Genomic DNA, 15,798 nt, shown 5'->3' with positions numbered 1-15,798 from the left:
CAAAAATGAGGACGCTGAGGCATGAAGCCACAGGTTCGGGTGGTACAGACGCAGAGGCACAGCCGCCCCGGAGGGCAGGTCTCCAGGCCCCTGGACTCCCAGCTGAGTGCCGTCTCCCTCCATGGCTCTAGGGGAGGGAACAGGTCAGTCAGCGTGGGGGCGGGGCCCCCGGGGCTGGTGGGGGCGGTGGGGACGGGACGCCCGGCTGCCGGGCGCCGAGGGACCCGTTAGGTGTGTCAGCCACAGCCAAGCTGACAGAGGTTATTCTCTGTCAGGTGAGGTCAGGGCTCGGGGAGACGCTGTGGATCCATGTGGCCCCTCTTTTATGTCAAGTGAGCAGACGAATGCAGTGGCCAGATGCTTTAGAACATTCTACTCAGGCCCCTTGCTGTCGAACAGCATGCATGACGCTGCGGCCTGCAGCTCCCTTTCCAGCCACAGCCCAGCCCGAGGAGGCTCCCGAACCACGTGTGGGCCGTGTGCGCCCCGAGCCCGAAGGCACACAGGGCAGCGCGCAGGAAGAGGCCGGGGGTCCGCCGTCGCCTCCCGCACGGAGCTGGCCTCCGATGTGGCTTGACCCACAGCCTTTTTCCAGGTGAAGCTGCCGTGATGACAGGAAAACGAGCCCCCTCCAGTCCCCAGAGGTCACAGGCCAGGGCGTGGGGGTGCCCAGACCAGGGCTGCGTGTGGTGAGGAGCGAGGCCCCCTGACGGGCGGGGAGCCTTCTGTCCCAGGAGCTGCATCCGTGGGGGAAGGAGGCTCGCGGCCCTGACAGGGTTTATGGTCCCTGCTGGCCCAGAAGCCCGTCTGGGGAGCTCACGCGGTGGCTGAACTGTGCATCACTTATGGCCAGCGTGATTACCTTCGGCTTCACGCTCCATAAAAGCTCTATGCCTCGAGTTGCGTGCTATAAAGCCATGCGCCCCCCTCCCGGCCTGCAGGGGTTAGGCAAGGCCCGCCCAGGCTGCCTGGGGCAGGGGAGGGATGGGAACACTGTGTTCCTGGTTGCCAGCCCTCCCCCTGGACCTCCAGCTCCAGCGCGGGCAGCACCCCTGTGGGCCCGGGAGCCCTCCCGCCTCTAACAAAGGCCGGGGCCCCGACGTCTTACTTTCACGTCCCCGTAGCGGGGGGGTGTTGGAATAATGCAGACTTCCTTTCCAACCCCCTCCTACACGGATGATGGAACAGAGGCCGGCAGGGTGAGGGAAGCTCTCAAGGTCACCTGAAGGTTAAGGACAGGTCTCGAGCTGAAGATGTCAGCCAGAGGGCAGGCTGCTGTCTTCTTCCTCCTGGGATGCCTGGGCCAGTGGTGGCCAGTGCCTGTGGGCCCGGTGCCTGGGGCCTGGGTCACTGCTGGCTGGAGGCGGGTCCCGATGCTGGTGCCCAGGACGGAGAGGGGCCACAGGCGAGCCGCTGAGCGGTCTCCCACAAACCCAGGTGCTTCAACTCCACAAATGTATCACCTCACCATTCTGGAGGTCAGAAGTCCCACCCTGGTGTCACGGGACTGAAGTGCAGGTGTGGGTGGGGCCACATTCCTTCTGGAGGCTCCAGGGGGCAGTCTGTTCCTTGCCTTTTCCAGCTTCTGGAGCGTCTTGCCTTCCGGAGCCCCTTCCTCCGCCTGAGAGCCGCAGGAGGTCTTTGTGTCTCTCGGGTTCCCGCGGCTGACCTCTGGTTCCATGACGTCTCCCCCTCTGATTCGGACCCTCCTGCCTCGCTCTTCTACCGGACAATCCAGGATCCTCCCTCATCCGAAGATATTAACTGAATCATATCTGCAAAGCCCCCCCTTGCTCTGTTAGGTCACCCGCTGGCAGGCTTGAAGGATTAAGATGTGGACGTTTTAGGAGCCATCATTCTGCCTACCATACCCTTGAACCTGGCCTGGCTGGGGTAGTAAATCCAACAGACCATCTCAGCATCACCTTCGGGAAGGAGACTGATTTGTTCCGAGTTCCCAGAACATGGGTTCAGCGCCCGAGCCCTCTGTGCGGCCCGTGGGAAACGTCTTCCTGGGTGAGCTGGGCTGTACATTCAGGGCCGGAGGGGTTTCCTCTGTGCAGAGCGGAGCGGCTGGCGACGGCTGGCTCTATCCTGATGGCAGACGGCTCCGTGCTGCTGGCTGGGCAGGGGAGGAGCTGGTTATCGGAGACGAAGGCCGTGCCTGGCAGGCGAGTTCCCGTTGGGCAGAGGCCCCCACCTCAGGGGACAATCAGTAGCCAGAGGGTTTCAGCACACATGGGCTCTCCCGCTCAGCCCCCAGCACCGGGAGTCCGAGATGCCTGGGGCTGCAGGGCGCTGAGAGACCACTGTGGGCAACTGAGGCCCAGGGAGGGGAGAGGCCTTGTCCGAGAGGAAGCTTCTGGGAGCCCAGGCTAGCACACCGCTGCTTCCCTGCCCCGTCCCGGGACGAGTCTCGGGACAGAGCTGGAAGCTGGGCTGGTGGCCTTGAGCGGCTGCGTTCTTTGGGACCCCAGATCCAAGTCCTTACGGACCCACGCACGCTCCTTCGGAACAGGTGAAATAAATTCTTTTGTTTTCTTCCCTTCTTTTTCTTTTTAATCTTTTCTCCTGCCTGATAACCTTCCCCAGATACGGGGTCCTAAAATTGCATATTATTCCTTCTGGAGGTTTTAGATTCCTACATATGAAAACACAAAGCTTCACCCTTTGATCTTTTAGAAACAAGCCAGGAAACGAGGGCCAAAGTTGCTAATCAAAGCAGCCCTTTTAATGTCTCTGATGCGGACTCCCTTGGGCCACGACGGCCCATGAATCTGCCCACGTGTACGGTACTTAAGAATGTTTACCGGGAAGCCCCCTGCAAAGTATGCAGTCCTTGGGGCAGAGCACAGGGTCCGAGCTATGTCAAAGCCGAGACTGTTGGCCAGGAGGAGCCTGGACCTCCAAGGACCTTGTCAGGCTGCTTGCTTTGCTCCACTTCGGTGTCCGTCAAAGGATGGTTAGGATAGTATCGACCTGTGAATCAAATGGGGAAGTACGAGAATCTCTGTGAAGGACCCCTAAAAAGCCAGACGCGGTCATCATTATTTGTACAGGGTTTATTATTGGGTGAGGGTGCAGGCCAATGATTTCTTAACTAAATGTCTCCGAGGGTAACTGAGGTGAGTTTTCCATTCAAACAGGTGTGTGGTGTGGACGGGAGATGACCGGGTTTTCTTCTTCAACCCGACGATGCAGCTGTCCGTGTGGGAGAAGCCCATGGACCTGAAGAACCGTGGGGACCTCAACAGGATCATCGAGGACCCGCCCCACAAGCGCAAGCTGGAGGCCCCGACAGGTGACTAACAGCGGGGCCGTTTGTGTCCTCTTTCCTAGTGTTTGAACTGCGTGTTCCTGATGGTCGTGATGGGAAGTGGGGTTTTCCTGGTTATGCGGGAAATTTATCTTTAAAGAATTGTCTTGGCTACTCTAGAATTTAGGAATTAAATTTTTATGGCACTTTCTGCTAAGGGCATGTCCTTCCCGGGGGCTGGCTGGGGCTTCCTTGCCGCATTATGGAAAGTTGTGAACTCAGAGAGGCCTTCTGTCCGCCTCTGGAAGCTTCTAGCATCGTTGTCAGCCAACATTGAATTTTTATTCCAACTGTTTCGTGAGCCCCACTTGAGAGACCAGACGCTCACAAACCAGAGCAAACTTCCTTCTACCTTCGTTTTAGAGCCTTGAACAAAATCTATCCATCGTTTGTTTCAGGGGTGCTTGAATTCCAGGGAGAGGTGGGCATGTGGGGGGCGTTCCTGCGTTCCTGCTGTAGGGGACGGGGTACTTGGCAGGGAGGTGACGGTGTCTGAAGAAACCCATGTAAATCTCATTTCCCCAGAGTCTGAGAAGAACGTTCAGCATTTTCAGCAAGGATACTTTCTGATTAGATGCCATATATTTTTTTTATTAGCTGCGGTGTTGGGAAAGCCCCATTCCCTGAGCATGTGGGTTAAAATAGCATTGGCTACGCTGGAGAACCTTGAAATCAGCAGCACTGTCCCGACCTGAGATGCACGCGCTTGGCCGAGAGGCCAGGAAACTGGATCTTGACCCCTGGAAAAGGGGTCTTTATTTTTATGGGGTGCTTTATTGAGCTTATCGATGGTTTTCATTCCATCACATGGGGCCAACACAAGCCAGCACCTGCCCACGGTTCTTAGTCAAAGGTAGAGGCAGAGGCGTTAAGTACAACTTTAGAAAGCGGTATTATAAAAGCTTTCTTAGCATTTTTAACAGCGCTGAGAGCCTGGAAAGTATTGCCCTTCGGGAGCTGGTGGTGGTCCTCAGGATTGAGAGGTGACGGTGTGATATGCCTGTTTCACATAAGACAGCCCTCCCTTCTCCAGAGAGCCTGGGGCAACCCACATTGGGAAAAGACAAGTGCTTTAGGTGCATCGTGAACTGAATCTGTAAAAACTTAGCTGCATTCAGGGACACTATGAATTGGGTTTGTGATTTTGTTTCCTCCTTTGACTGAGTGGTGTCCATTTTTACAGGGAATATTTTCTTGACAGAAGGTCTGCAAACAAATCCTCTAGAAAACCATCCCGTGGTTCACGGACCACAAAACACTGCACACCTTGGGGCCTCACAGGACTCCCCAGTCCCATTAGAAACACGGGGTGCAGTTGTGGTAGCCGTGATTTTATTTGATTGGTAGAAGATGGATAATGCAGGCAGTGTCCTTAGCTTACGTACTTCTAGGTAATTGGGTGCTATTTCTCCTTTCCTCCCTTCCTCCCTCCTTCCCTCCCTTCCTTCCTTCCTTCCTTCCTTCCTTCCTTCCCTCCCTCCCTCCTTTTCTCCCTCCCTCCCTCCCTTCCCTCCTCCCCTTCCTTCCTTCCTCCCTCTCTCCCTCTCTCCCTCCCTCCCTCCCTCCCTCTCTCCCTTTCTCCCTCCCTCCCTCCCTTCCTTCCTTCTTCCTTTCTTCCCTCCCTGTCTCCCTCCCTTCCCTCCCTTTTCTCTCCCCCCCCCCCCCGAAGTATTGGTAGGCATGAGGAAGGAGCTCATTAACAGTCAACGCATGGTTGCCCTGTGGCTTCTGTCCTTTGGGTCGAATGAAGCCAGGTCTAGGAGAAACAGAGGCATGCACAGAGCTCCCCGCTGAGTCACCTGCCATTTCAAGGCTTATGGGGATTGTAGGTGGAGGACAGGGTTAAGGATTAGCTGAGGGATATTAAACATTTGAAGAATTTGTTTGAGCAGAAGCCGGTTCCAGTTGGGGAGTACCAAAGCAGAAGCAGTTCAGGGCAACTGATGGTTGCCGGGGGGGGGGGCGGGGCGGCGAGGGGGGACAGACAAGGTGGGGAAGCGAAGAAGGGAAACCGTTTGATTGGCGGCAGCTTCAGACACAGGTGCCTATTTGTGATTGGTCATCCTTAGCACTTTTTTTTCACTGTTTATTTATTTTTGACAGAGAGAGTATGAGCAGAGGAGGAGTAGAGAGAGGGAGACACAGAGTCCGAAGCAGGCTCCGGGCTCTGAGCTGTCAGCACAGAGCCCGACTCAGGGCTCGAACCCACAAACTGCGAGATCATGATCTGAGCCAAAGTGGGGCACTTCGCAGGCTGAGCCACCCAGGCACCCCGGTCATCCTTAGTGTTTTGATTGGTGTTGCAACCTGAGATATTTACTGGCTTAGATTTCGGTTTGCTTAAGTAGACCTCCAAGGAATCAGAGCCACGTCAGCCTGGTGGCCTCCTTGTTTAATTAATTTAACGGCAGGGATCTGAGTTATGTGGGTCATAGATCAGTGCTCCACTTGAGTCTCCTAACAAGAATCTCATTTTAGACTTAAAAAAGGTAGAGAATTGAGTCTTAAGTCTGACAAACACAAGCAGAAATATCTGATGAATTTAGATTTATTATATCAGGATATTTTGTCATCCATTAACCTGCTACCATGACCCAAACTACTCTACCTAGATAGATATGTGATTAAGATTATGTGTAGTTACAAAACAAGTTTTCACCTTGCTTCCTCTTGTAAAGAGAGGAAGAGATTTTCTTAAACCAGTATTTTTTTAACCTGAATCTTCAAGATATGCAAATGACCTCAATGCAACTTCCTGTCGCAGGGTAGGATTGACATTTACGTGCATAATTTCTAATTTCCTAAGACCCACCCGCCCAAATTGTTGTGTTTGCGGCAAAACAGTTAGGACAGAGGGTGTTTCTGGAGGATTAATTAGCGATTAGTGGGCAGAGTTGATGACCTCCAGCCTTCAGCAAGTGACATTTTTCCCTGGCTGTTCATCCATCATGACTCATCAGTGATCTGACCCTAATTATTATAAGAATCAGCTCCAGGGGAGATTGTTCTTGGTGGAGGATTTTGTTTTTCACATTTTGTTCAACTGTGAGTCATTATGGATTTGAATATATGAATACCTGTTTCTGGTCTGGAATGGAACAATTAAGCCTTCCAGCGGATACCAATTATCTTTCAAGAGGCAAATGAAATACACGAGTTTTATGAAAGAGCTGCCACATCTAGCTGCGATGGTTCTAGAAGCGTGTGTGCCTGCCGGGGACGTGAGGCAAACAAGCAGGGACTGATGGTGCCAGACGGCTTCGGGGTCCAGGACACAGCACTGCCGAAAGTGCTGAGCCGCTCGTCAGTCAGCAGACGAGCATCAGAGCCGCTTCATTCTGGTAGCGTCGCTCAGAGAGTCAGACAGAGCCCGGGACCGTCTCCTGACGGTCTGGCAGCGTGTCCTGATTGGGTTCGGCTCTCGAAGTCCACGGCTCGTTGAGAGTAGACACCTGCGGAACCGGAGTGAACGGAGAGGCGCCAGCCTCAGCCCGCACCTGCGACCCCGCCGGCCGCGCGGGGGCCTTGGCCGGGGCCTCGGTTCAGAGGACGCTCGCGCTCGTCCACGGGCTTCGGTGTCCACGGCCCCATCAGACGCTCGGCTCTTGGGCCGCATTCACCTGCGGCACCAGAGCCCCCCTTTCTCGTGCCGGGTGGAGGGCTCCCGGCCGTCCGGGCCTCGCACCTGGGCTGCGGGTGGCACGGGTCGGGGACGGCAGGGACGTGCGCACGGAAACCAGGGGTGCGTCGCCCGGTGGCCCCAGCCCACCCCAGCCTCACCGGGCGGGCGCCGTCTGTGTGAACTACCCGTCGCTGCTGGGACACACCATCACACGCTTAGCAGCTTGCCACAACGCCAGTTTGTCACGGTACTTAAGTCCCAGGGTGTCGGCAGACGTGTTTCTGGCCGCCTGGTTTCCGGGGCTCCGGGCCCCTTGCTCTACCACAGAGGCAGCAGCACAGCACCTCAGATCCTTCTGGACACTCTTCTGCCTTCCTCCTCCGCTTGGCAGGGTCCTTCTGATGAGACTGGACTCACCTGGACGACCCGGGATGCTCTCCCATCTCAAGGAAGGATGCTTTGCAAATCTCCCTTTGCAGCCTAACCTGATACAGTCACAGGCTCCAGGGACCGGGCACGGCCATCTTTGGGGTCATCATTCTGCAACCCACTGGCTTTATACCCATTTGACAGAAGAGGGGATAAAAAAGAGATGGCCCAAGGTCACGCTTCTGTCAGGTGGGGGGCCCGGATTTGCACCGTGGTGGGTCCGACTCCACCAGGCTTCTCGTGAGCTGCGAGCCTGTGAGGGGAACGCACCTCCCCCTGTGCCCGACACACCCACAGTCAGGTGCAGGCGGCTTTGTCCTCTAATGCCGCTTTGTCCCCAACCTGCAGCAGAGGGGGCACGGACGTCACTTGGCTTCAATTACTTTGTAAACATTTTAGTCATTTATATTCAAGACAGATGTACAATGCTAATGACGTTCATTTCGCCAAGTAGGACGTGGAACCATCCCCGTGAGTCAACACAGCTGTGACTTCCCCGGCTTTGTTTGCCCAGGGACAGCACGAGGATCTCCGAGCCACAGGGGGACCAGGTGGCCGGGCTCAGCGACTCGTCCTCCACACTCCAGTGTGGGCATCACCTGTCCCCAGGGATCAGGTTGCAGAGCCCCCGCCCCAAGCAGAGTTCAGCCTTCCCGGCTATTTGGGAGGGACGCTGCCCTTCACATGTGACATGTGTCCCACACCTGACAACACGTGGGGGCCCCTCCCGTGGCTCCTCTTTGCGGGATGAATGACCCAGACCCTAGATGGGGCAGATGAGTGGGGACAGGTCATGCCTCCAGAAAGCAGGGTCAGGGGGCCTGAACTCCTAGTAGAGTGTGCCAGGCGGCTGGGACAGGCATCACAGCAGGGGTCTTCATGAGGCTCCGTCACAGTCACCTCCCTGTTTCCTGCAGCTGGGTGGCCAGGACGGCCGGGCAGAGGCTCAACCGGGGTCAGCAACACTGCTGAGTTAGCGCTGATGCAGGGGCTGGGTCCCGTCTGTGCAGCTGTTAACCCCGAGACGCGGGAAGAGCATTTTTCAAAGTGGTTTTCCCCAGAACCTAATGCTTCAAGCTGTCACCCCCTGACTGCGGACCCAGGAACGAAGGAGGAAGGGAAGGAAGGGGAAGGAGGAGGACATGAGTTCCTTTCCAGACCAGTCATTTGTATACTTGGGGACGGGGCTGACACCCGGCCCCGGCAGCGAGCAGGGGGCCCAGGGGCAGTGGGGGAGGAGCAAAGTGAGTCCCAGACCAGCGGCCAGGCCGTAAACCGAACACCACCTGCAGACAAACAAGAAACGCAGAGACCAGTTTCGGTGTCAGGAGCCCCCCGGCTGGCGGAGGGGATGGAGGCACGGTGCAGGGCCCTGGATCTGCCCCGGGATTCCCTCGTGTCCCCCGGCGCTGACACCCCCACCCACCTCTGCCAGCTGCCCTGACCCAGCCTGGGGGACAGGTTTCGGGGCTCGCGGCCAAGCAGGAAAGTGCACCCGCCTTGCCCCTCCGTTCGCCCCGGGCAGCCACGGTCTTGGGGGCTGCTTCTCCTCTGTGTCTCGGAGGGAACGGGGGTGCCCGTTCTTCCCGTTGGCTCACAAACAGCAGTCCTGAAGAGCACAGGGCAGCAGCTTTTATGTGTTTTTTATTATTATTATTTTTAATGTTTTATTTTTTTTTGAGAGAGAGAGAGAGACAGAGTACGAGCGAGGAAGGGGCAGAGAGAAGGAGACACAGAATCGGAAGCACTGAGCTGTCAGCGCAGAGCCCGACGCAGGGCTCGAACTCAGAAACTACGTGATCATGACCTGAGCTGAAGTCGGATGCTTAACCGACTGAGCCACCCAGGCGCCCCTGGGACAACCATTTTAAGTGAATGACTCATCTGTTGCAAATTTCATGGATTTTAGGAAATGCAGACAGAGCTGTCCCAGGGCGATTGGCAGAGAACTCAGGTCAGGGGTGCAGCTGTCCCGTCAAAGCTTGGCCCCCATCGAGCGGAAGGACAGGCCTGCTGAGCCTTGTGTTCTGGGCGTGCCCGTGGGGCAGTCCCGTAGGCGGGACTCGGACATCTGGCCAGCCCTGACTCCCGGGGCCCAGTCTTCTCCCGCAGAGTGCTCAGGTCCTCTGTGCAAGGTTCCCTCCTCTCTCCCGCTCCCTCTCCCTCAGCTGGACGTGCTGATAAGAATGTCTTTGTGCACATGTATTTATCTTAGGAGCATCTTTACAAGCATTTGTATTGTACAGATTCATATTATTCGAACTGCCGGGTCAAAAGGTACATGCCTTTTAAATTTTCCTCCACAATAGCCCAGCTCCCAGACCCACTAATAGATTCTGCACACTTCTGCAAGCACCAGAGATCATCCACATTTGAATTTTAAAACCATTCTTTGTTTCGACTGGCGTTTTTTAAGTTTTGAGTGAAAGTGAACCTTTTCACAGGTTTATTGGCCATTTGTTTTGTTTTGTATTCCGTGACATGCTTAAGTCTTTGTCTCTTTTATTGAAATATATGGAGTGTTGTAGATATCAGCATTTGGGCTACAGCACGATTACAGTATTTTTTTTCCTCATCTTTTGATTTTTTTTCCATAAAAAATCGGTCCCGAATTTCTTCTGATTGTACTAAAATATACGTAACTTGGCGTCTGTCTTTGTAACCATTTTTAAGTGTACGATCTGGTGGCATTAACTTCCTTAATATTGTCGTACAACCATCACTACATCCTCCAAAGCTCTGTCTTCACCCCAGACAGAAACTCCGTAACCATTATCAGCAAGTCCCCGTGACTTTCTTCCCGCAGCCCCGGGAGCCTCCCTTCCCCGCCCCCCACGGCTATGGACTCGCCGGCTCATAGGCCTCGTGCGAGTGGCACCAGGAGGTCCTGCCCCCTTAGTTCTGACTGGCTTCACCGAGCTTAGTGTCTTCTTGGCTTATCCACATAGGCTGTAGCCTCTGTCGGACGTTCATTCCTGTTTCCAGCTGGCTAATATTCCATCGTGTGGATGGACCCATTTCCTGTCCATCCGTCGGTTGATGGGCACTTGGCTGTTGCCGTTTGGCTACCATGAATTGTGTTAGTATACACATCGGCACACAGATATCTGTTTGAGTCCCTGTTTTCAGTTCTTCTGTGTCTATACCAAGGAGTTGAATTTCTGGCTCAAGGGGCAGTGCTACATTTGGCCTCTTGAGGAGCGGCCAAGACTTCTTCTGTCACAGCAGTGACGCTGTTTTGCGTTCCCAACACGGGGGTCTTCCCCCGTGAGAGAAGTTCCCATCCTTCTCTATCCCTGTCAGAACCTGCTGATCTCGTTTTTATCGTTAGTATTATTGTCACTGCTATTGTGATCACCACCCTAGTGCATGTAAAGTGGCGCATCATTCTGGTTTGGACTGGCGTTTCCCTGATGGTTAAGAGTGTGTAGCATCTTGTCACGTGCTTCTTGGCCACGTGTATGGTTTCTTTAGAGAAGCGTGCCTTCGTGTCATTTGTCCTTTTTATAATTGGGTTGTTTTTGTCTTAGTTTGTGGTGTTGTTGTGGAGCGGGAGGAGTTTACCCATGGTCCGGGTGCTAATCCCTTGGCAGATATGTGATTTGCAAACATTTGCTCCCATTGTGTGGTCACAGTGTCCTTTGATGTACAAAAGTTTTTAATTTTATGAAGTCCCATTTCTCGGGTTTTCTTCCTTTCATCGCCTATGGTTTGGTGTCATGGGTAAGAAACCATTACCAAATCTGCTGTCAGGATGTCTCCCTGTGTTTTCCCCTAAGAGTTTTATGGTTTTAGCTCCCACATTTATCTCTCTCATCCGTCCGGAGGTGATTTTCCTCGGGAATGATTTCTGTCCAATTCTTGTTTCTCGTGAATGGGCCTCGCTTTCCTATTTCTTTGTATGGGTTGTAATTTTTTGTTGAGAACTGGACTTTCTGGGTTTATTACACGGAAATCCTGGGAAACGGATTCTCCTATCCTCGGGTTTCTGGTTCCTGCTTGTGGAGAACTGGAGGCATCCGTTTGTGAGTTTTCCAAACAATTTTCTTAAACGTGTGGTCCTTGCGTGTGGCCTCTGGAGTCTCTGCTCCGTTATTATCTCTGTGGTTGTTGAAGGCTGGCGGCTCATCCGGGCGGCTCCGCGGTCTCGCCCGAATCCAGAGCTCAGTGGGCATCCGGAGGAGCTCCCGACCCCAGCGCCCCCCGCTCTGCCGAATGCGTGATCTTCCTTCTGGTCGTGTACCGTTAAAGGCAGTCGCAGTTACGAATATTTTCCTTTACGGCTTCTGGATTCTGTGTCTTGATTACTTTCCTCACGACGAGACTATCCGCAACAAACCAACAAAAGATCTTTAAAAAATAATCAATAGCTTTATAACTGTATGACCTCATTCTTCCTGAAAAAACTTCTGATTTTTCACGTCTACCCTTTGCCCTCCCTCAGGTATGTACTGGAGTGGAGCAAGGGGCGTGGTCTGCCTCTGCTCCCCTTGGTTTCTTATTCTGGCCACACCTTGCCTGCTCCCCGTCACCCCCGTCCTCTCTGCCTAAAAGGCCAGCAGATGGCAAAACACAGTCCCTCTCTTTCTGCGAAACCTGGCTGCAGCGTCCCCTCCCCCCAGGCGTTCTGGGAAGGAGGTGCACCTTCAGACACCCTGAGATGCAGCCGGGCAGGCTCGCGGCTGCTCTGGGGTCACTGAGGCGGAGCCCCTGGGGGACCCCTGTCCCCCCGGGGCAGAGGGGCCGGGATCCAGTCCTGGCATCTCAGGTGCAGGGGTCTGGCAGGCATGGAGGCAGGGACAGGGGAGAGTGGGTACAGGGGTGGACAGGTTGAGTGTGCAGGGCTGGGGTGCCCGTGGGCCACTGAAGCAGAGAGGCCGGGTGGGGAGGACAGGGTAGGGGCAGGGAGGTGCGTGTGCCTGTTGGAGCAGCGGCCTAGAAGGGCTGACTGTTGGCGCCCTGGACGGGCCATGTGGGAAGAGAGTGTGGAGCGTGAAGACGGTGACTCCTCCCCATATCAGCTGGTGTCACAAATGCTCTCGTCTCTAGACCTGGTTCTCAACCAGGAGGGGGCTTCTGTTCCCTAGGGGGTGTTCGGCAGTTTCTAGAGACATTTCTGGCTGTCGCACCTGGGACCCGTCCCCCCTGCTAAGCAACCTGCAGCACGTCCAGCCCCAAGCGTCACCAGCGCAGGAGGCTCCCTGCGCGAGGGCTCCCGAGGTGCCGCTGAGGCTGCCGGGGCTGAGGTCCCGGAACACCCCTCCCCACTGTCCCACAAGGAGCCCCGCTCCCCATCTTCATTTGGACAATGTCCATGTCTGTAACGTCTCCTTCCTGGGCGAGCCTCTTCCGGAAGGTGCTTCCAGAAGGTTCTTGGCAAGCGCCCACTGGTCCCGTGATGGCGTAGTGTAGTGCACGCAGCTTGGCGTGGGTGGCTGTGCGTGGGAGGAACCCCAACCAGGACGAGGGCTGGGCTGGGGCAGCCGGGAGCTTCCAGAACCTGACTCTCCTCCTGTAGGCAGCCCCACACTGAACATAGAAAGAAGCCTATGAAAAGGTGGGGGGCGGAGGCTTCACTGGGATTCCAAACAGCACATCGTTCGTGGCCCCGTTCTCATGGCAGAGCCTCCCCAGGAAGGGCAGAGTTCAGGCAGCCAGGTGGGCTGGGGGACACGGAGACCCGGGATGCTCCACGGAGCCCAGCCCCCTGCACCTCTGCCCACACGGGACACGGGCGCAAGAAAGTGGTCTCCTGTGCACGATGGACACAGAATGAGAAGCAGGGCAGAAATCAGTTGTGAAGCCAGGGAGCGTTTGGAAATCATTCATCTGTCAGGACTGAAATAATAATGCTCTGGAAGCATCCTGATACTCATTTTTCCTCTTTCCCTTTTGGAGACAAATAGGAAATGCTGAAGCACCTTTTTACTTTTTCATTCCAAAAGCTCATCAAATATTTACAAGGCCAGCCTCCTCAGGATGGAAATAGGGGGCCTGTCTTCAAAATCAATTTGGGTTGTTGAAGAAGCTGCATGGCCAGTAGTGAGGTACATGCCGTGTGCAGAAGTGGGGTGATTCACGGAGCGCCTGGGTGGCTCAGTCGGTTAAGCGTCTGACTTCAGCTCAGGTCACGATCTCGCAGTTTGTGAGTTCGTGCCCCGTGTCGGGCTCTGGGCTGACAGCTCGGAGCCTGGAGCCTGCTTCGGATTCTGTGTCTCCTTCTCTCTCTGCCCCTCCCCTGCTCACGCTCTGTCTCTCTCTCTCTATCTCAAAAATAAAGAGGGGCACCTGGCTGGCTCAGTCGGTTAAGCGTCTGACTTCGGCTCAGGTCACGATCTCGCAGTTTGTGAGTTCGAGCCCCACGTCGAGCTCTGTGCTGACAGCTCGGAGCCTGGAGCCTGCTTCAGATTCTGTGTCTCCTTCTCTCTCTGCCCCTCCCCCACTTGTGCTCTGTCTCTCTCTATCAAAAATAAATAAAATATTAAAAAAGAAAGTGGGGTGATTCACTGCAGTGGACAGAGGGGGGACCAGGTCTCTCGGGTCACTTGTGAGAACCTGCAGGGGCACGTGACACAGAAGGGCTTATCCAGGGCCTGAGTCCCAAGGTGCCGGGGCGGGGGGGGGGGGGGGGGGGGGTGGGGGTGGGGTGATGCCCGCTTCCCAGTCCCCAGCCTCTGGCTTCTCTGGACGACCTAGCAGCCTCTGCACACGGGCGGCGGCTAGAGATGCCTTCTCCGCACGAAAGAGACTCAGATCTCTCTTCTCCTGGAACATGGAGCGAGTACCAAGGGAAGGTTGGTTCCAGGATTCGATATCAGTCTTTGTGGGAAACATGTTTCCTGACCCTCCAGCTGACTCCGCTTGGAAGTGGGGGCTGCCCGGGCTTTGCCAGGGTGATGGGCGCTGACCGGCAATCTTGTTAACTTGGTTTTCTTCCAGCCGACCACAGCGATGGGTCGAGGTCTGAGGATGGCAGGGAAGACCGAAACATGAGAACCAAGAGGAACCGGTAGGTGACGATGCCTTTTGCTCCTGCGTCTCTCCTCAGTGGGTAATTGGGGGGCGTAGAAAGAAAAGGGATCATTCTGGCCCTGCCGAGTGAGCAATGAAGAGGTGTAACCAGCAGACAGACAACAGGAGGTCCCAGGTTCCTCCTCAGTGGCTGCTCCGGGTGCCCTGTGCCTCGGCAGGCAGGTGCCCGGGAGGGCTCCAGGCACCTCGGGCAATGGCCAGCGTCGGGCCCGCACTGGCCCTCCCTGGTGCCCACGTGCTCAGCCCTGGCCTGGCACCCGGAGCCCTGAAGGCGTGGATGGAAGGTGCCAGGTGTGGGGGGAGGAGAGGACACCGTTTTGTGGGTCAGGCAGGTCTGGGGCTGGAGTTGGGTGCCTCTTGCTTTGTGACTTGGGCAAAGTAATTCCACCCTGACCTCAGATTTCCCACCTGCGCGAGATTGCGGAAGCTCCCGATGACAGCGTAAGGTGACAGAGGATTGGGGAGGGGGGGCTTGTGACTGTGGTCACACTAGCGAATGCACAGCTCTCTGTGCTTGTCACCCTGTGGCTGTGGTGCGGGCAGCACACGCAGGGTCGGGACCCTCCTCTGACTGCTACCCCTGCAGCCCCTCCTGCTGGGCCGGTTCCGTGGCTCCTTCCCTTCTGACCCGCACGTCAGGGGTGAAGCCCGGGTCCGTGTGTCTAAGCCCCTAGGAAGCGGGCAGAAGGCGTGGCCGTGTTGTCCGGCACCCGCCTCTGGCAGAGAAGGAGGGGGATATAAAAGGCCACCCGTGAAGAGTGAGTCACAGGCCGCTTCCTGAGCTCAGGGGGTGCCCATGTCCTGCCAGAGCCCGGCCCTCATCGTGGCCCAGTGGGTGCTCCCAGCCACACACCAGCCGCCCCCTTGTCCCGCCTCTCACGGGATGGCCTCGGCCGGGGGCAGGGATCAGCGTGCCCCCGGAGGGTGAGCACCGTGGGTACGTTCTCCTTACACAATGTGCCTTAGAACCCGAGCACGGAGGAGGCAGGTGCTGCAGACAGAGCCCAGCCCCCACCCTGCTCACGCAGAAAAGAGCCTCACGTTTGAAGTCATTTTGAAAGGAAAGCGTTTCAGACGAGTCTCTGGACACAGAAACAGTGCAAAGAAGAGCTTCGTTGTGTGGACAAGGGAGGCAGATGGCCGGGTGGGCGGGCTCCAGCCTGCCATCGGGGCTGTGAGGGCGAGGGAGACAAGGGGAAGGTGCTGGCTAAGACTCCAAAGCCAACTTGTGAAAATTGGTGGTTTTTTAATAGCATCACAACGGAAAGTGTGATCACTATAGTGGCAAAGAAAAATCATCGTCTATGTATCTGAGGAAAATAGACCCCACATCACTGATCTATGTGTTTTGGTGAAAACCATTATCTGTCACCATTTTCATGCCACCCAATTATTCTTT

At 55.6% G+C, this 15,798-nt stretch overlaps 1 protein-coding gene across 6 annotated transcripts in view; it reads left to right on the top strand.

Annotated features, from left to right (window-relative positions):
- TCERG1L (transcription elongation regulator 1 like) overlaps nt 1–15,798 on the top strand; it is a 69,322-nt gene that overhangs the window by 13,451 nt on the left and 40,073 nt on the right. For all 6 annotated transcript variants that reach the window (XR_006209000.1, XR_006208999.1, XM_007079731.3 and 3 more), the window contains exons 3-4: nt 3,147–3,301; nt 14,307–14,376. Coding sequence is in view for 4 of the 6 variants with exons in the window: in XM_007079731.3 (XP_007079793.2) it covers nt 3,147–3,301; nt 14,307–14,376 (225 nt within the window). In the remaining 2 variants the exon portion in view is untranslated. The remainder of the gene's footprint in view (nt 1–3,146; nt 3,302–14,306; nt 14,377–15,798) is intronic.

Source organism: Panthera tigris, chromosome D2 (genome assembly GCF_018350195.1).
Source record: "Panthera tigris isolate Pti1 chromosome D2, P.tigris_Pti1_mat1.1, whole genome shotgun sequence".
Classification (NCBI taxonomy): Eukaryota; Metazoa; Chordata; class Mammalia; order Carnivora; family Felidae; genus Panthera; species Panthera tigris.
This window is presented reverse-complemented; position numbering and strand designations above follow the sequence as displayed.